This window comes from Lathyrus oleraceus, chromosome 4 (assembly GCF_024323335.1).
Source record: "Lathyrus oleraceus cultivar Zhongwan6 chromosome 4, CAAS_Psat_ZW6_1.0, whole genome shotgun sequence".
NCBI lineage: Eukaryota > Viridiplantae > Streptophyta > Magnoliopsida > Fabales > Fabaceae > Lathyrus > Lathyrus oleraceus.
The window spans coordinates 16821765-16843927 of record NC_066582.1 but is presented as its reverse complement, the minus strand read 5'-3'; the positions used below and the strand labels follow the sequence as shown (position 1 = coordinate 16843927).

Below are 22163 nucleotides of genomic sequence, written 5' to 3'. Positions count from 1 at the left end.
TCGAATATCTCCATCTTGACCAAATGGAAAGTGATACAAGAGAGATTTTTGAAAGTCAATGACAATATGAAACTCCACATCAAAGAACAATTGAGGAAGATTGCTTATCTGTAAACCATTGACTTGAAACCATCCTTTCAATCGGTAAAAATAAAAGGTGCACAGCTCAAGCCTATATCGAGTGACAATTCAACGGTGCGGTCTTCTTCGTATTTTGAACATGTTGACAAATTTTTTCCGGACTCATCAATTCCAAAATCTCAAAAAAGTTTTTTTAAAGGAGTTCGCATTAGCAAAGCACCTCTTTCACCGCCTCTACCAAAGATTTTATTCATTGACGAGATAGTGGTTTTTATGAACAAATACACCGAGCGGGTTGCCAATGTTGAAGGTGACGGTAATTGCGGTTATCGAGATGTTTCGGCTTTACTCGGTAAAGGAGAAGATAATCATATACTTGTTTGTCATAAACTTATACATGATTTAAGGACTCATAAAGAATCATACACATAGCTTTATGGAAAGAAAGAAAACTTTGATGTAATTTATGAGTCTCTTGTTCCTTGTGTTAGTGAATGAGCACCGAAGGCAAAATGGATGTGCTTTCCTGAAATGGGTTACCTCATAGCATGTGAGTATTATAGAGTGTTTATTGATCTTACACAATACGGTTTTTCAAAAATCGTTTTCAAAATCCAAATGATTGTATTATGTGTATTGGATGGCATTCAAAATCACGGCATTTTATTTTACTTGAAATCGGGATGCTTGATACCACTTATATCACCGGAGTGGGCAACTCATTCAACAACAAAAGTCGAGACTTGACTGAACCAATTTGTGGAAAGGATGCAAGAGTTCGAGAAATTGAACAACATTGAAAGAGAATCAAATGAACAAAATTCAAAGGGGTACCACCCATACTTATAGATTTAGCCGACGAAAAATATTTTGATTCATTTTAGTTTTTTGTTTAATCAGACCAATAAGTGTATGTAATTGTGTATTAATATTAATGAAGTGTAATATAGACAATTTCTAAATACTTTTCATATATCTTTTATCTTTGTCAAATCACGTGTTCATTTGTGAAACAAAATCATCAATTAGGTTCTATTTTCTACCTGGTTCAGGATAGGTTCTAGAGATGTATCTCCCGAATAAGATAATAGGGTGTGGTACCAGAAAGATATATCTCTAAAACCAACACCGATGCATGGTAGAATTTTTTAGATCCACATTTATCTACAACTTCTATAAATTATGGGGCTCTTGTTTTTTATTTCACACAAACAAAAAATGTCTCAAATGTTATAAATAAACATCATCTGATATGCCGCAAATGTCTTATTCTCCAGCTCGACACTCGGGCGAAAATTTAAGCTCAGTGAGTACACCTCTTTTGCAGATTTGAAATATGAAGTGCATAATCTCCTATCTTACTGAGACTAATTGAAAAATTGTCAAGCTCGAGTATCGCTCACTATCGATTGACAACGAAGGAAAGATTGAGTTCATCAACTTTGAGCTCAAGACGAATGCAGATGTAAGGATTGAGTGAAATATATTTCTCTGTTTCAAAAAAAAAAGTTCCACTCGAGTTGAAAGCGACGATTTCAAGATCGATCAAAGATATTATGAAGATGTTGAAACGTCCACTTGAATATTGAAATGTAATATTTCATTTTATGTTGAAATCATCTATTAATGTTGATTTTATGTTATGAATGATAATTTTATTGTCTAAATACAAGTTTCTGATTTCTGTCTCTGATTTTGTTGCAAATGATCTACAAACAGATTTCGGAGATAGGTTGGGCCGGTATAAGAATCGGAGAATATTTATTTTTTATATAATGTACCAGTAATATATGGTGTAATAAAAATTCCCTAATATGAGTTCGTACTCCTCACGTAGTCTTAACAAGATGCACAGACGATACTGTGAACAAATTTGCCCTCTAGAAAGCATATCCAGAGTTCAAGAAGAGAAAACGGAAATGATTTTCTTAAAAAAAGAACATGAGAATGTTAAGATAGAGATTGAGCAGATTACATTAGAGTCTTTGCAACTAGTCGTAAAGCTAAAAACGTTCAACAAAAAAATAATCAACTTCTACACTAATTAGTTCAAAAAGTATGCCTGGGTATGAATTCTGAAAGCAATTAGAAGGCCCCAGGGATGAACTTTGTACTATTAAAGTTCTTATTTCTTTTGTAAAGTTTTTTTTTAAAAATTAATGTTTGTATATATTTTATCCATGATAAAGGAACAAACACTTCCAATCTGCCGCACATTAAAACTTGAGCAAATATGGCTAAGGAGGAATAACTAGAACAATCACTTAAAATAAATAAAAAATTTATAAGCATTCAACCAAAAAATATTAATAGAGTTTCCAAATCAATTCTCCCTACTACAAAATTTGTTATCATAGAAACTCAAATTTCACAGCCTTGATATACATGCAATGAAAACGTGATATGAATTTGACATGCGGATTTTTGGGAGTACAACAAATTCCTGACATTTCAACATAAGATTAAAAAAAGGCTAGTGTAGAGTAGAATACAAATTCAAGCAATTTCCTTAAAACAACTGAAAATATAGAGCAAGAAACTCGATCATTTGGGATAGAGTGGCTTCAGCTTTCTGTTTAAAATTTGGGTGACGAAACTGGAGATATTCATCCGTCTTATAGATTATCATCAGTCTATCATGCATGTGTTTGGCCGAACATGTTTTAGTGGTGACAGTAAAGTTTGATCAACTTATCGGCACCAGCAGTAAATAACCAGGGCTGTCTGGGGTGAAATTTACAGTCCAATATCCCTGCAATGCATACAACCAAGAGGTGAGATTAAAGAATGCCGACTACAAATGTTAGCATGTAAGTAGAACAACATGTAATGATGAACATAAAATTGAAGATGACACAATAAGTCAAACATAAATACTTAGGGTTGGTTGATCAAACATTTACGGATCATGTCAGCAACGATGACCACACATCTAAGTCTAAACTCTAACTTAGCCATTGTACAAATGTTAGAATGTAAGTAGAATAAGATGTAGTGTGGAACATTCACAATATATCAAACATATACTTATGGCTTTAAATCTTTGCAAGATTAAGAGAAGCATATTAACGTTGTGTATTTTAATGCATCTCCTCTAACATTAATGAATGAATCATCTATACAATAACCCACCAAAGCAGTAGGCAGCATTACATACTCTGCAGACAAGACTACCCAGCACTTATTTTGTAGTTACAAAAACACATCTACTTAATTTTTTTGCACAAAATTGAATCTCAACTTTAGTCAACAGTCAAAACTCATCTACAACCACAATATATTTTGTAGTTACAAAAACACATCTACTTAATTTTTTTGCACAAAATTGAATCTCAACTTTAGTCAACAGTCAAAACTCATCTACAACCACAATATATTTACCTAAGATTCATCAAGAAAAACTCCAAATATCAGACAAGGGATATGCAAAGTCTCCTCAACCAAGATAACAAAAACAGAAACAAAAGTCTCACCTCTTCCATTTGAATTTGCATGGCCCCGTAAAATTTCCAAAGGAACAATAAGAGGATTTTTATTGAGATCAGAATAAACCATTCCGTGAAAAACATATGCAGTGCCATCATCTGAACATGTTGCAAACAAGGGATATGAACGATGAAAAACCACATTGTTGATATCTTTTGGATGACACCTGCAATGACATCAAAATATTACAAAAGTGACACCTTTTCATTTTGTTTCAATAATCGGCTAGTTCTAGTTGTGTGACCTTCTGCTAAAAGATCACAGGTTGAAGTTGAATAATGAATGAGGCTTTTTCTTATGCAAGTAAGGCTAAATTCTATATAGAAACCATTCGCTAGACTCTACGATGGCGACAGCCGAGAACTACATATTATTTGATTCCTCCTCTTTTCTAAAGGTTTGTACGTGAACTAATAGTTTCTTATACAAAACTGTGGAAAAAGAAACGGCGTAAAAATGCATGGTTTCTTATACAAAACTGTGGAAAAAGCAACGGGAAAAAAGGGAAACAGTTGTGTAATTAAGATTAAATTAGAAAATGAAAACATAAACCCCAGCATGAAGATTTTAAAAAATAAAAATTATAACAATGATTAATGATCAACAAAAAAAATTAACATTCATTTCATTGATAGCCTGCTGAGTATCATGTACCCAGAAAAATTGGCAAATGACAGCAATTAAAAGGTCGAACTTTACTACAACTTTCTCACAGGTAAATCCTTCATGAAATTTGTAATGGTATCTGCATAAAAGCGAATTATTTCCTCCAAACATTCAAAAAGATCTGTAGCACACACTGTATAATATAATCTAAATAGGGCTGCAGAGAACCACTATGGCAACTGGCATAAAAGAACGTCTTGAATTTTAGAATTATTTTCAATTAACTACAAGAAAATACTTACTTAAGAATTTTATATGGTTTAGACGAAAGGTCCATGTCAAACCAACAAAGCTTCCCTTCTTTGCTCCCCACAATTAAATTATCACCTGAATGTAATGTGTGTAAAGAGAAATGTGATGAATGATTTACTGCATTTATGACTAGAAGAAAACTGACAACAAAATAATTTCTTCATAACTAATATTGATACCTCCAGGATGGACTGCAATGGATGAGGCTTCTTTGAGGCCAGTATCAAGCTTTTTTATGAGTTTGGACTTCAACAAATCATACACACGAACACTCTTTTGTGTACAAATAAAGAAGATGGAACGGGATGGATGGAAGGTTGATCTAACAGCAATTCCACGTAATTTGAATGGAAGTTTTTGTGTAGCTTTCTTGGACAACTGGTGTATTAGAACTGATCTTGACTCACGTAAAGAATATGTTAAGGAAATAACGAGTCAATCCGAAATATAATAATTTATACCTCTTAAATTTTCCTTAAGATAAAAAAAAAGGCTAAAAATTGGTAACCAATCAGTTTAATACACTGTTTCTAGAGATAAAGACTGTCAGTGAGGTATGATGCAGTAACATATATGTGCAATGATAAGTATGTGAACCTTGATGTGCATTATTATCCTTGCAACAGAAAAAATGATGTAAGAAGATATTAATATTGCATAAACAAGTAGCTTCAATTAGATATATGTAATGTAACTATTATTACCAACTAATAAATCATCAATAAAGAAAGTATATATCAGCTAAAGCTGACACGGCAGTTAGACAGGATATCTTTTGGCATCACTGTCGAAAAGTAGTCACCTTTCCGATGCCATTCCACAGCAGTAACAGCCTGCATGAACAGATCCACTAATGTCAAATAAAAATACTCAAAATTTCAACGAACAAGCAAACCAAACTAGAAATAGAGACATGGAAATACCTTTAAATGCTTTAACCTTATACCCTCGTGTTTATCATCTTTAACCCAGCTTACACTGGGTGCTTTTGTGCCTGCAATCACAAGTGTGGTTAGTTAATAACAAAAGAAACTAACATGAAGACATCAGATATCATAAGATTTGCAGCAAATATGAAGTCAGTGTGCCTCCACAGTGGCATGTTAGCTTTAAATTCTGAACTGTCCGGTATTTCTATAATTAATTAAAGTTTAGTTGGAGTCATATATGCTGTTAGGATTATAGACCAAAGGCAAATTAGAGTATTTAAAGTAGTTAAGAGTTGTTATTGAAGTTAGTTAGTTGAGATTGTTATAGAGAGCATATGTATAAAAAGGAGGAAATAGAGGTTAGAGAGTATCTTCGAATATTTGTAATTGTGAATAGAATATTCTCTATTGTGAAGAGGAAGCACTTGAGGAGAGATTCTCTCTTATTCTATCCTATTATCTTTTATCCTTTATCCATTTTCAATAGAATCATTCCTTTGTTTACTCAAGTCTACCCAGTTTTGGGAATTCTTTTCTATACCAAGAGTAAGGTTCCTAACATATGTTTACGTGGGAGTTGGGACATCTTGGAGCCTTCTATTAGATCAATTTTTATATTACATCCAAAGAAAAAGAAGAAACAACAACACTGACCAGTGTCATCGGATGTTTTTGGTGGTTCAGCACAGAGAAGCTCCTTAATCTTTTTTTGTTCTTCTTCATCACCCAAGCAAGTGTTCAGAAGAAGTACATCTTGTCCCCTAAATGGAAAATAGAATCATTTATGTTCAGAATCAAGCCACGTGTATATTCAAAAGGAAAACTTCCAAGATTTTATAAATTAAAAAAAATACATATTTTTATAGTCAATGAAACTAGACTTACGCAGAGACGGCCAAAATATGAATATCGGACAGAGGATTCCAAGCAACACAACTCACAGCTTCACCAACCTCCCACCGTCTCAAACATCTGCCTGTTTCAACCTCCCAGACACGGACAGTTCCATCACTTGAACCTATGCAAATAACGAGAAAGTGAGGATACACACCTCAATCATCTTGAAATCAAAACCAGAATATGTTACCAACATCCATACCTGAAGCCATCCATTGCCCTGAAGCTTCAACTGAAATTGACGTCACTGCACCTTCATGACCTTTAAATTCAATATAGCATGTAATGGGGTAAGGCTTGAGCTCCTTTTTACTTGGAAGCTTTGGCTTTAAAGATTCAGGATCAATATTAAGCTGGAACAGAGGAGAAAAACAAAATGTAAATGAATTACGCCAATTATAAAGCACAAACAATACTAATGTAATTAAAGCAAAGTATTAAATTATAGCATTTGAGTTGCAAAAAAAAAAATCAGCAAAAGTACTGTGATACAAGTATTCACTCACACGTTTTTTTCGAATTCGGGGGCACAAGTACAAGTCTAAACAGCGTTCAAAAGCTTCCTTCAAGGCATTCTCATACGCAGGGATGCTTCTCATAGATGCAAAGCTGGAAATTAATATTTGTTAGTTCAACTGTATGAGAGGAAGCAAAAATGGTTTACCCTGGAAGCACAATACCTTTTTGGAATAAACTTAGGGCGGTCTTCTTCAAACATCAACTGATATGAATTAATCTCTTCTTGGGTTGGAATATACTCTAAAGGAGGATTATATGACTCGTCATGGCCTGAGAATCAAACTGAATTATTAACACTAAATGTATCTCAAAGGAAAAACTAATATTATATGGAATTCCAAAATTAAAGTCACACTCAATACCAGGTAACTTCTGCTTTGGTGCAGGAATGTATGCCAAATGATTTGCTTTTTCGGTCAAACCAGAATCATCTTCCCACAGGAGATATGGACCATCAACCTCCTTTGGCTTGTCAAAAGTAATTAATCCCTTGCGGATTGCTCTAACATACTGGACAACCTGTTGAATCATAGAAATAGATGATTGATGAGAGAAATCAATTGCGTTCTTTGGCTAACCTGGATAATCTCCATCGAATTGACTTCGTTCATGATTATGCACAAATCAAATGAAGGAACAATTACCTTCTTAGCTTCCCACTTTGAAGGAATAAACCTTCGTTTGGGTTCTGGTGCGTTTGACAATGGATGTTTGGCATCATCCCATTTGAACCAGTCAACATAAGCCTGCACACATTACAAATGAGATATGAACTTAAGGAATTATGTGTGCTAAATGTGTTTCAAACATTATATTGATAGTATAAAGAATTAAAAATGAAAATGAAAGTTACAGACCGGATATGGATCAAAGTCGGAATGTGGTGCCCCATTCTTGATTAGTCTGCGCACCATTTTGATTTCATCTTTTGTGAGCTCCACTACCTCATCATTGTAATCATCATAGATCTTCCACCTAAAAAATCAAAGAATAAAACCAAATCAGTGATGTTTTCTAGAGATAAAAGCTAACCATTGTGAAATAATATCACACCAGGAGTCATGCAAAAACAAACCAAGTTATATCTGTGAAACTGACTAAAAAAGTTAAAATACTAAAACAATGACTATCTTGGAAATTTATGGTTGAGGGAGAAAATACAATAGGAAGTATTCGATGAAAGAAAAACAAAAAAATCTAAACACAAGAACATTGTTGTTATTCAATGAAGGCTTTGTTTCTAGATTCTTTATAATAGCTTCACATTGAGTCTTCTTTATTGGCCTACCTCTCTATCCACAATTATCAGAATATTCTATATGAATCAACTATTTACTGGGGGGCCCTATTGATCTTCCTCTCACGTATTCCAGCTATTTTGGGTGTAGCTCAAACAAATTTCCCCCCACTATTGTTCTTCGGTAAACATTTATTATATATTGAATATTATTCTCTACAACTTGTTCATAAATTTAAAAGGGCATTACTTTGTCTCAGAGAAAAAGATACAAAGCATTTTTAATCAAATTATAAGATTCAAACTTACATAAGACAATTCACATGTCTATGTACCTAACCTATGTAAGTCTGCTAGTTCACCTATAAGCAAACCTGCTGTGAGCAGTTTGTAGAAGGATGGAAAGTTGTCTGTGGGTGTTGATAAACATCAGGAGACGTAAAAGAATGCAATAATGAAAATCAAAATAGAGAGAGCAAGTCGATGTAGAAATAATTAACAAACCAATTCTTAGAATCATCAACATTTTTAAGAAAGGAATCCAATTTGTCTGCCTTTTCTTTCTTCTTAATCTTCTTTCCCGTAATGTCATATCCAATATGGGGTTCATCGGCATACCACTTCAAAGGAACCTCTCCAATAGTATTTCGGGGAGCCACCTACAAAAAAAGGAAAGACAGAGTAATCAAATTCGGCTCCGTAATAGAAATGGGAAGCAATTGCAGCAAATGGTGATGATGATGTTTATGATGATGAATACCTCATCCTCGGATGAATCACTCTCAACTCCTCCTCCCTGATGAAGATCAGAGCTCTCACTTCCACCTTCTGAGTTGACATCATCCTGCAATAATTTCCTTTAAGCACATTAACAGAAAAAGGAGAACAACAAGGTACTCATAGTTTTAGCTAGCATAGTGGAAGGTGATTCAGAAAAGAGTGATGAACCTCGTCTTGAGATTCTGCATCCTCTGAATCACCGGAGTTATCATCATCTTCTTCTTCTAATTCACCAGAACCAGCAGATTCGGATTGAGAGTCCAGTGATTCGGAAGAGTCCTCGTCGCTGTCTCCAGAAAAGTACTGCAACAACCAGAATAGAGTGTGATTCTAGCATTAGTAAGAGAATACAATACAAATTTGAAGATGAAATACCTCGTAATCAGAGTCATCGGAATCGGATGGAACTGGTGCTTCCTTCTGATTCTCGACCTCCTCGTCTTTTTGGTCCATCGTCGTCGATTTCTTCACCTCCGTGGATTTGGGCGTTGCTGATTTCTTTCCCTGCCCCTTCATGGAATGGGTGTGGCGGAGTTGCTGTTGATTAGGGTTTTGGTGTTTTGTATTTTTCTTTTACAAGGTTAGGGTTCTAGGGTTTTAGCGTATAGTTTCAGGCTTTCAGCTGGTTGTCCACCTGTTCGAATGCATTTTAATGGTTTGGATTAATAGTAAAACCTATAATTTCAATGCCAAAACTGGAATTTTTTTTTTTAATATCCAGAATTTTAAAAAAAAATTCAAAAATATACCATTTTTTAAAAAAATTACAAAAATGGCCACTTTTGATCCTAAACTACACCTAGGCGCCACCCTAGTTGGCGCCTACCCTTAAGGGGTAGGGCAAGTCGCCACTAGGAGTGGCGCCTACACTCTTTCTATTTTATTTTTTTTAATATGTTTTTTTTTTAATTTTTTTTAATTAATGAGTTTATATTTTTTATAAATTATATAAATTTATATTAACACATATATATAAATAAAATTATTTACAAGATATATATATATATATATTAATTTATATATATATTAATTCAATTTATAAGTAATTAAATTTATTTATAGATTTATATATATATTAATTTAATTTAAAAGTAATTAAATATTTATACACATGTAAATTAATATATATATATATATATATATATATATATATATATATATATATATATATATATATATATATATATATATATATAAAGATATGATAGACAATATCTTTAAAGATAAAGATAAAGATATAAAGATAATAAACAGAAAATATTTTTATTTAAATAATAGACAAGACAAATATTACAAAGATATGATTAAAATGCATTATTTATTTATCACATATGATGCGGTCTCTGGTACGATCCGCACGGGGGAGGTCTAATTACTCGCCTAGACGGTTCACGTGGTGGTGGTGCTTCCCTATTACCACCCCTAGTCTTAACGCGTCCCCTTGCCGTTTGCCGTTGTGGTTGGGTCGAAGTCCCTTCAGTGCTGTAGGAAAGACGGGTCCCCTCTGCGCCCTCAAAGCTTTGTCTCGGTGGGATAAACTGACTACTGCTGGATGCGCCCTCGAATTGTGGTCTTTGGTAGTTTAGGGTTGAATCGGGTTGGTCAAAGAACAATGTTTGTTGTGGCGTGTAGTAGTCTTGTTGGTAGTCCTCTTGTATACCCGTGTCGGGGCTAGGTGGATGACTGGAAGAGCTCGGGACATTGTCGTGATGGAAGTGTTGGGATTGGTGGAAGTGGGGGGGATTGATATTATGGTAGGTGTTGGGACTGTTGATGGTGGTGGGAATGTTGAGTTTGGTGTTGGTAATCTTCATGGTATTGTGGTTGAGTTTGTGGTATGTATTGTTGATTTGGTTGGGGGGTGGACATGTGTTGTGGTGGTTGTTGTTGGTAATATGGTGGTGGTGGTTGTTGTTGGTAATAAGGTGGTGGTGGTTGTTGTTGGTAAAATGGTGGTGGTGGTTGTTGTTGGTAATAAGGTGGTGGTTGTTGTTGTTGGGAATATTGTGGTGGTTGTTGTTGTTGGAAATATGGTTGTTGCATCCGGGGATCGTCCAAATAGAACGGGTCAGACACAATCATTTCTGGATTTGTATTTGCTCTATACCAATCCACATATTCCCTTGTCGGCTTCATTTCGTTGGGCGCCACCGGAAATTGTAGAACATAGTGGGCACGGTTTTTCCACATTTTACGAAACTCCTTAGCAAATTCCTTCCAATTTTGGGCATACCACTGGTGGCTGACTTTTTTTAGATGCCAAGGTTCCATAGACATTGGGGGGCCTGGGATTTCCTGATGCATTCCGAATTGCAGCTTGACACGGTCACTTTGATGCATCTCCACAGTGGTGAACCGCATTATGGTCGTTTTTGCTGTCCAAACAGCTGCATCTTCGGGGTTGGGTTGATGTTCCAATCCCAAATATGGCCTCCAAATAAACTACAAAGAAAAAAGCAAATGTGTTATTTATCGAGAATGCATGATATTAATAAATCAGTTAGAAGCTGAGTGATTTAGTGGTAATACATCTTGTGCTCAGAGACGATCCAAGAGTTGACGATAAAATATAATTTTATTTTTGGGGGTAAGACTGTAATCCAGTCCGGTTGTGATGAACCTAAACAAAAAAAGATAAATAATATTATTTACAAATATTTATAGAATAAATATACAAAATGAAATAACATCATAAATTTACCTAGTTGCGTAGGGGAAGGAGTAGACATTAGGATTTTCTGGGGCTAGCCTCGGCAATCTCCACCACCCCCATGTTTGGAGCAAAAAAGCACATCCAGAAAATGTACAGTGCTCATTTTGTGCATTTTTACACAAAGAGCTATATAGGAATGCTAATACAGCAGAACCCCAACTATATGTGCTTATTCTATCAATGTCCCCGAGCAAACTCAAGTACATAAAGTTTATGCTATTTCCCGTCCCTTCGGGAAATAGCAAGTTCCCAAACAATAGCATAATCTAAACCCGGGTTTTTATGACTTTTTCTTGTTCGGAGGATTCCTCAGTCAAAGTTATGGAGTCGTGGTACAATTGTAGGCTAGATAATTTAATACCCTGACCCCTTGCTTTGGCAGATCCCTCACCCTCGACCAGATCTACCCCCAACATTTGAACACATATTTGGTTAGGCTGTTGAACATTTCCGGTCACAGGCTTACCATATATTCTAAGACCCAAAAGCATGTACACGTCCTCTAATGTGACGGTACATTCACCAGTTGGTAGGTGAAAAGTGTGTGTCTCGGGTCTCCAACGTTCACACAGAGCCAAAATGAATTTGACATCAATTGTGGCATTTACGACATGCATAACATGACCGAAACCCGCACGCTCTATGTAAGGTACGCACCATGGGTCTGGATAAGGCATAGGGTGTGAACGTTGACGAAATTTCTTGGGATCCTTTAAAAACAAACAATATAAACAATCATTAGATTGGACTTTTAAAAAACAAATTACAAACATACGAAAGAGGCAATGTTCAAGAAAAACTTACGAATGAGGCAATGTTTGCCCTAGTGCCTCTGTGTTCTTGGCCCATGGTAAGAAGAGACATGACTGCAATGTAGAACGAAGCTTGGTGGATGAGAAGTTTCGTCGGAGTTCTCTGAATAAAAGTGTTAGTGGTTGATGAAAACTTGCAAGAATGACCCTCTATTTATACTCGTTTTCAAGTAGACTGAATATGCAAAGGTGTGACAAGTGGAAGGCATGCGTGGGAATCTTGCAGAATAGGTGCAGGCTAGGTGGTAGTGTTGGCATGCATTGGTGCAGACTAGGTGGGAGTTGTCTTGTCTTGGGGAAGACTTGGTGGAATCTGATGATGCAAAAATGTGACAAGTGTAAGGCATGCGTGGGAATCTCTGAGACTAAGTTCAGACTAGGTGGAGGCTAGGTGGATAGGTTGGCATGCATTGGTACAGACTAGGTGGGAGTGTTGCATTCAAAGGTGTGACACGTGTAAGGCATGCGTGGGAATCTCTGAGACTAAGTTCAGACTAGGTGGAGGCTAGGTGGATAGGTTGGCATGAATTGGTACAGACTAGGTGGGAGTGTTGCATTCAAAGGTGTGACACGTGTAAAGCATGCGTGGGAATCTCTGAGACTAAGTTCAGACTAGGTGGAGGCTAGGTGGATAGGTTGGCATGCATTGGTACAGACTAGGTGGGAGTGTTGCATTCAAAGGTGTGACACGTGTAAGGCATGCGTGGGAATCTTGCAGACGTGGTGGTGAATACTTTTGAGCAACAGGCATGCGTGGGAATCTCTGAGACTAAGTTCAGACTAGGTGGTGGGAATCTTGCAGAATAGGTGCAGGCTAGGTGGTAGTGTTGGCATGCATTGGTGCATACTAGGTTGCACTTGTCTTGTCTTGGGGAAGACTTGGTGGAATCTGATGATGCAAAAATGTGACAAGTGGAAGGCATGCGTGAGTATCTTGCAGAATAGGTGCAGGCTATGTGGTAGTGTTGGCATGCATTGGTGCAGACTAGGTTGCACTTGTCTTATCTTGGAGAAGACTTGGTGGAATCTGATGATGCAAAAATGTGACAAGTGGAAGGCATGCGTGAGTATCTTGCAGAATAGGTGCAGGCTAGGTGGTAGTGTTGGCATGCATTGGTGCAGACTAGGTTGCACTTGTCTTGTCTTGGAGAAGACTTGGTGGAATCTGATGATGCAAAGGTGTGACACGTGGAAGGCATGCGTGAGAATATTATTTAAAATAAATAATCAGGTTGTTTAAAATAAATAATTAAGCTTAAATAAGATTGAATAAAAGAGGTTGTTTAAAATAATCAGGCATGCGTGGGAATATTATTTAAAATAAATCTGTGTATCAATGCTATTTATCATTAAAGTTTACTTTTTATTCCAAATAGAAGATGACACTTGAACAACAAACACAAACATCTAACATTACAACACCAATTACTAAAACAAAAACAAATACTGGAACAAAAACAAGTACTAAAACAAGAACAAGTACTAGAACAATAACAAATACAACAACAACATGACAAACAACCATTAAAATCTAAGAAATTACAACAGTTAACACTATGTCGTCTGATCCATGCATCATTTGGATGCAATCAATATCGCTTTCAACTTCAACCCACCAACGTATCGTTTCTCCAGTTTCAAATGAGAACCTTGTTCTAAGCCTCTGAATCCTTCTGATGACTTCACCAGGTTGGTAATCTCCCTCTAACCAAGACATCAAGGACCTTTTTAGTTGGTCCAACGAACGGATGTTCCAAAATTTCATCTCCATTGGGGGTTTCAAAGGCGAGAAAATAACATGCCCATCCCTTTTTAAGATTACTTGTTCAGGATCTGGGCGCCTTGATGATGTTCGCTGCCATGACGACGGTCTTGGGGATGCCATGAACTCAACTTGATAGAGAAAGTGATAGGAAATAGTGGTGAATAGTGGTGAAGAAAATGCAAGGAAATAACACTTTATTTATAGGAAAAGATCTGGGTTGTACACCAATCTACTTAACCCTAATTAGTGTCGCACTTGATAAATTAACCTTAACATGATTAACCCTAATTTTCCCAAAAATTAAATAATATTAATTACTTATAAATTTAATTAATATATATATTAAATAATATATATATATATATATATATATATATATATATATTAATCTATCTTAATAAATTTATTTATATATATTGTATTAATATAAATTTATATAATTTATAATAAATCTAAATTCATAAATTAAAAAAAATTAAATAAAAAAAACATATTAAAAAAAAAAAAAAAGGAAAAAGAGTGTAGGCGCCACTCCTAGTGGCGACTTGCCCTACCCTTTAAGGGTAGGCGCCAACTAGGGTGGCGCCAACTAGGGTGGCGCCCATGTACAAAATTAGGGCAAAAATTGCTCATTTTTGTAATTTTTTTGAAAAAATGTTTATTTTTGAATTTTTTAAAAAAAAACTGGATATTAAAAAAAAAATCCCAAAACTGATCTTGAATCCAACGTTTATTGATGGGTTTAATTACATTGAGTTCGGGGATTGCGTTTTAAATAAATAAATAAATTATGATTTTTTTTGTCTATTTTAAAAAAATGTAAGATAATACAATTATACTTATTTATAACACTCAAATTTGATAAAAGACATCATATAATATCTAATAAAATTCATTAACACGACATAACAGTTGATAATAGTATAAAACTCAACCAGACAAATTATTTCCATAAAATACATAAGTTGGAAATAATACGTAAGAAATAATATTTAATCTTAGAATTACTAAATTCATTGGTCTATTAGTATTATTGGTAGAGAATATTTTTTTTTAAATTATGATTATTAGTGAGATATTAATTTTATATTTCTATTTAAAATAATAATAAAATACTAAGAAATTATTAAAGTCAGATCAATGATTTAGGTCAATTGGTCAGTGGACTGCAAAACTTAAACTCAATACTCGAACCAAAATTATACGGATCGTTAGGACTGGATATACTCGTAAATGAATAGGTTCGGATGATTTATGGATTGATTTGGTTTAGGTCAGCGAGTTCGTGGGTCGATCGACACCCATAAATGCCCATATTTTCAAGTGAAAGGGTAAGACAAGAAAGGATTTACGCAGTGGTATAAAACTGATGTTAGCTCCAATTTCAACGCCTGATGTGGATTAAGGGAATTAAATAAGGAAAAAAAGTTTCCTGTCAAGAAATTGAATGTTTCGACAAAATTATATAGTTTGAAATTTCAGTCGAAGATACCTTGATGCAATGGTAAAGATATTGTATGGACTTAGAAATGTTTTTCAGCAGTTGGAAAACAGGAGCATCGCTAATGACAGTTCGACAAAGGATTTGAATTCAAATAAGGGAGGGAATTCTTTGTTCTTATCTAACTGCTGGGTATACGTGGGGCATGGTGGGCAGTTGCATACATGCAGAGTGCCACTTGTCTCAATCTGGTGAATAAACTGTTGGAAACGGTTATTTTGATTGGTATAAATAGGAGGTTTTTAGTGTTATGATAGGTGTGTTCAAGTGTGTACAAGTTTATCATTTTACCCAAAGTATTTATGTGTAGAGAAAGTGTAACTTGAGAAAATGTATGTTTGATGTTGCACCATATTTTTACTTAAAGCAATTTCAATCAATCTTTTCTTTTCAAAAATGTATCTTCAGTGTCATTTACTTTCCAGCACTTTCCTTGCTTTCTTTGCGCTATTTTTCCTTCATATTCTTCAACGAATTATTTTAAGTATAGACATTGTCGAAGTGTTCATCATCCATCAGACTTTATCCTAAAAACAATTAGCACATGTCCTATGATTAATCTGATTGATCCTGTAAGTTACCAAAATATTTCACTTTGGAAGATTAATGGTTGTTTACCAATTTTCACGGTAAACAAATTGGCACGCCCAGTAGGACAGTGCTAACTGTTTTAAAAAAAAGTAAATTTTCTTCATTTTATTAGTTCTTGTCGTTCAATCATCTTTCTCCTTTTGAAAAGTTCATTGTATGTCTAAGAAGTGGTAAAGTAACCACCACCAACGAAGATAGACAAAGAGAAAGATACACGAGGGGAATGGCAAATTCAAACCAGCCAAATAGTGCGAATCCCCAGAATACGTAAACTAATAATGGAGAACCACCCCCAGTTTCTCCGACAAGGGGGCCAACGGTTCTAGCAATCATGTTTGAACCTATAGCGTCAATGGCAAGTTTGATCCTACACATTCGATTGCCCACACATGGCCTATCTTGAATTTTACTAGGCCAAAGGGCCCTCCACTGACTCCCCCACCAATAGGGATTTTTGTATTTAGACCTTTTATGCCTCCTGGGTTTTCGATGTCGTCAAGTGGTCGAGATCAACCATACGGAATGCCAACTTCGATGATGATAAACTTACAAAGCGCCCCTCCAGTATTTTTAGAACCTGTGATGACTTTGTCATTACAGGAAGCAGGTTCTATGGTGAACATGGGTCGAAATAGTCAGTCCTTAAGAATGGGATATTCTACCCATATGCCAAATTTGAATAATAATTATGTTGCAATCATTAGACAACAAATGGATGAGAGTAACTGTAGCGGTAAATTCATGACCATCAAGTTATGGATAAGCTTAACGTCAATAAAACTAGAGTCACCACCGCGCTTTTATTGTTTTCAAAGGAAAGGGGAAAAGTACGAACAAAAACCAAAGATAAGAAGCTTTTAAATCAAAACTAATAAAATGCCAGAGATTATAGGTAAGGGGGTTGGTTACACAGAGGGAAAGTGTTAGCACCCAAAGTGTCATAGGTACTCCTAGGGAGCCCTTTTTATGTGTGTATGTGTTTTTGGTATAAAATGACGTTTGAGAAAAATAGAGTATGGGGATGAGAAAAGAATTCATTGATTATATTTATGTGTTTGACAAGATCTTCGGACTTGTGCCTATGTACCAACATAAAAACGAGGGATCAAAACCCCGTAGTTCGTGTTAACAATTTCAAAATGAGTGAATTGCATTTAATCAAAAGTTTTAAATGAAAGGGGTACAAAAGGCCAAAATTTTGAATGAAGTTGTTAGTTCTTTTTATCTTTTGAAATTTTAAGTCAATATGATTAAGTTTATTTACAAATTTGAGTTAAAAAAGATTTTGAAAATTCATTTACTTTTGAAGTTGTTACTTCTTTGATGAAGATTTTGAAAATTCATTGGCATAGGCCCAAAGTTTCTAATCATTTAAACAAAGTCTAAGTCTAAAATCACAAGTAAAGAAAGTTTTTGAAAAAGGGGGGAGAGATTTTAAAATTTAAGAAGTGGGAGGGATGAAGAGGTTATCCTAAGCGTAAAATTAAAAGTTAAGAGTTGAAAAGATCTGACCAATGGGATGCAATCCAATAGACACGAATGTCATATAGAAAACCCATTTTCCCTTTGGACTTTGAATCAAGCAATAATCAACAAGCAATTAGCAATATCTAGACATCATGAAGATCAAGGCATCAAATAAAGATAGCCACATCCAAGCAAGCAAATCCCATAACTAACAGTCTTCTTTGTCCTCTCATGTACCAGATGACATGTTCCTTGATCAACTCAGAACAAAGCATTAGACACAAGATCAAAATAACAATTATCACCAAGACAAAGTAGTAGATGAGTTCAAAATAAATCCCAAGACTTGCATCAGATGAAGGCTCAGTTCACAATAACTTGGTCTCAAAATGTTGGCGTTGGCCAAGTCCTTTTTGCATAGGGAATGTTGCCTAATCCTAAGTCCAAAAGTTCAGATCAAGATCAACAGTCCACCAAACATTTTTTATGGTTTTTGTTGTTTATTAAGTATTTTAGGGTCCTAAGACCACAATCAAAATTAAAACACAAACAAAATATATACAATCACAAGATATGGCTCAAATGAGCAAAGTGAAAATGGCATAAACATAAACAAATTAAATGAAATGTAAATGGCAATGAATGATAAATGACTAGAAATTAAATTGCATAAAGTAGATGACTTGAAAGTAAAGCAATATTAATAAGAGTTAGTCAAATGTTAGTCAAGTGTTAATGGTGTTTTATTTTTTAATTGATTAAGTCATTCTTTGGAGAATACTCAACCATCCATTCACAAGCATGAATTCTTGAACCAAGACATCTTCCATAGGAAGGAAAAATGTCAAGTTTCCACACAATACCATGAAGGATGGGAGACTTACAATCTCACTTCCTAGAATGTTATGCCTTTAGGATCAAATTTAACTATACGTTAAGCAATCGTAATTGGACTTATGTAGAAGTCACAACTATCTGAGGTCGGGCAATAGAAATTTAGGTGATAATGCATGTTAGAGATTTGGTATGATGAACCAAACTCCTAAAATATACCACACACAAAAAGAAAAGATCAAGAGGGATGAACATATCTTATCCATGCTTGTATTGGTTCATCTGACACAAGGTCATTGATGAACCAATTAGCCTTAGGAAATTTGAGATTTCATTGGTCAATGAAAGGAATGGGAAAGAATAGGAATAAAGATGAAGGGGGAGGGGAAGTGAGAGAAACACAAATTGGTCATGGGAGGAATTTTATCAAATTAAAATCATTCATTCATTTTGGGAGATGAAATATACATTTCATTAATCCCCTAAATCCAATGATTTTAATCCAACAAAAGTCAAATCAACATTGACCAAGGCCCAAACAAATAGTCAAATATCACAAGACCATAAAAATGACTCAACATAATTTTTACACGATTAATCAATCAAAATTCAATTTAATTTGGTCAAAACCTAAAATCTCTTCAAAACACCAAATAAATGGCCAAGAGATTTATCATAGGTCAAACAAGGTCAAAGGACCTTAGACAAAAAAAATCATCATTTTTGAAAAGTCAAAAGTATTTTTAAACAATTAAAAATATACACAAAAACATTTAATTCATGAAAAATATCAAAATTAATCCAAAAAATAATTTTAATTCAGAAAATAAAAGAGAAAATATTTAAAGATTTTTGGTGAAAGTCCCATATTTTTTGGATTAAAAATTAAATTATTATGAATTAAACAAAATAAAGGAATTAAACATAAAATCAGAAATTAAAAAAAAAACAAGGGCCATCAAATCTCCCTCATTAATTGAGGTGACAGATCTGATGGGCAAAAGTGTGCATTCCACCAACACTTGAGTCAAACACGTGGCATGGTTGGTAATCACATTGGATGATCAGGATTAGAACGTGGAGGGAAGACCTGATGGATAGGAGCAAGCCACAACACCACCGGAGCTAGGGCTCCGGTTGTCTTCTCCGGTGGACCTCACCGGACTGGTCCACCACCAACCACCATAAAAATAAAAAACAAGGATATGGATTTAAAGAAAAAATGCTTGGGAGCTCAAATTTGGCCTCACTTTTCTCCAATTACAAGTATATCAAGAGATAAAGGGATTTGAATTTTGAGGATCATGAATTGAGTTGCTTCGATTTGACCTCAAAGCAACTCAATCTTGTTGCCTACATTGGTAGGACTTCAGCAAATCAAGAATTACAAAGAATAGTGAAGAGTTAAGAGAGAATTAAAGAGATGAAAATTCTAAAAAAAATCCTTCGAATGAGCTTCAACCTTGCTTGATCTTGATTCAAATTGTCCTTGGCTTGGTTTCAGAAGCTCGTAGGAGGTGATTAGGATCAAAGAAAGGCTTGGACTATTGTAGTTTCAATCTCAAAACATAATGAGATTTGAAGCTCGGTTTTCAAATTAAAACCTTCAAGATTATCCTTTAATGGTGAGGGTTTGGATTGCAGGTTCAAAGCTTGGGCATGAGGTCCTCAATTCTTAGCCATGAGGGTTGTATTCATAACCAATCTGATTCATTTCCACACACTTCCAAATTTTGCTAAATTTAGCAATTTGCATTGCATGCTTGCATAGGCGTGTGATAGGCCCATCAAGTGATGTATTCAGGTTCAAAATTGCTTGTGTACAATGCTGAAATCATGTCATGTGGCCATGCATTTGATTTTGAAATGTGAAGGTGAAATCCATCCAAATGGTCCTTTGAAAAGAAACCATGCTCAAGTCCTTCATTTCATGTCCAAATGAGATGACCTTTGAATTTTTGAAAATGTGAGATCAAGAAAAACAACTTTCATGTTGGACACTATTCCATTTGAAGCTTTGATCATGATGAATTTTGAGGTGGAAGTTTGGAAAATCAAACATAATTGAAAGTTTTCTAAGTATCAAGTCAAATGTCCACTTCTTCCACCTTGAATAACTTTTGCTATGGACTTCAAATGGAAAACGTTTCTTCATCAAAGTTGTATATCTTTAAAATATATTCAATTTAGTCATAAATTTGACCTCATTTGGATTTTTCATGAAGGAGTTATGTATTTTAGAAGTTGAGGAAAATCATTTGTTCATTGGTAATGGCCCAAAATGACCTATAATGTTTCCTCTTGGCACATGCATTTTCAAGTTGAACTTTAACTTATTCCAAACATAAAATTTGAAAATTACATCTTTAATTTTATCATGGAACTTGAATGGATTTCATCTCATAAAAATCGAGCAAGTTATGGCCCTTGGAAGTTGACCTCCTAACTAGGGTTCAAACAAAATGACCTATAATCTTTCACCATAAAAAATGACTTTCCAAGAAACACTAGATCTTGACTTAAACATGAACGTTGTTTTTAACGTCATGAGAAGTAACTTTTATCTTGGAATCATTTTCATATGACAAAAATTGTAGGAGATAGGGTCTAGGGAACCCCAGTTTTGACTAGTTGACTTTCTCTGGTGAACCACCATGAACCAACTTGAAAACTTGACATTCTCTTGATATTTGGGACTTATGTAGGTTAATTTATGTGTAAGATTATGTAATATGAAGTACCCCTTTAAATATTTGATCAAATGTTGAAGAAACTTACTGTGGAAGTCACACAAGATACCTATATGAATTAGGGTTTCCAAGGCAAACAAGCTTCAAACTCTTGATGAATTCTTGATCAAAATTATATGTGGAGACCATGGGGATCCATATATGATGTCTAGAGTAAATTTAAATCATCTATTGATTAGTCTCCTTGCATTGAGGGTCTCAAGCCATAAATATGAGCTTGATGAGGCATTGGTGGATGTACACATTATCTACAAAAGCAACAAACTATACATTGACATATTTTTGGTATTTTGGTTAGTAAATAATGAAAAACAAAGTATGATACAATTAAATGTGCTTCGTGATCTCTCTCAATGCAAACCCAATGAATGATGGGTAAGGAGGATGCCAACGTGTGATCCCAAAGCCAATGCATATGATGAGATAGCATGAGGGATATTAGGGTTAAAATTGGGGTCTTATAGTAAGCATGACATGGTCCAAATGTTGGCCCAAACTATGGGGACAATCTTTAATCCTATAATCCAGGATACTACTGTCATACGGTGAACTGACTTGGGGTGTTTTGCTTTTTATCGCAATGTCGCGGATAGCAAGAGTCGCCACCGACTTTTCTTTTATCCAATAAGGAAAGGTGGAAAAGAACAGGAAAGACCTCAATAGATTTTGGGTTCGGGAGGTACATTATACAAAGGGAAGGTGTTAGCATCCTTTGTATTCATGGTTATCCATGGGCTCTTAATTACTGGATCACTTATATTTTTGTCTGAAAAGTGTTCGTGAATTGTTTAAAAAATGTTTCGAAAAGAGAGTTTAACTTTGTAATGATTCTCGTATGAATGTATACAAAGTATTTATCTCGTTTGATTTTGAAAACGGTTTA

At 34.9% G+C, this 22163-nt stretch overlaps 1 protein-coding gene across 1 annotated transcript; it reads right to left on the bottom strand.

Annotated features, from left to right (window-relative positions):
* Positions 1 to 2345: 2345 nt before the first annotated feature.
* On the bottom strand, positions 2346 to 9506 carry LOC127138449 (ribosome biogenesis protein BOP1 homolog). Its single transcript, XM_051064900.1, has 18 exons — positions 9223 to 9506; positions 9016 to 9150; positions 8828 to 8911; positions 8572 to 8726; positions 7688 to 7805; positions 7475 to 7576; positions 7193 to 7349; positions 6992 to 7100; positions 6818 to 6920; positions 6514 to 6664; positions 6300 to 6432; positions 6069 to 6175; positions 5409 to 5479; positions 5258 to 5318; positions 4665 to 4892; positions 4476 to 4560; positions 3555 to 3733; positions 2346 to 2833 (listed from the first exon to the last, which is right to left on the bottom strand). Exons 1-18 carry the CDS (start codon positions 9361 to 9363, stop codon positions 2745 to 2747), a joined length of 2208 nt encoding a protein of 735 aa, XP_050920857.1. The 5' UTR covers positions 9364 to 9506; the 3' UTR covers positions 2346 to 2744.
* Positions 9507 to 22163: the final 12657 nt, after the last annotated feature.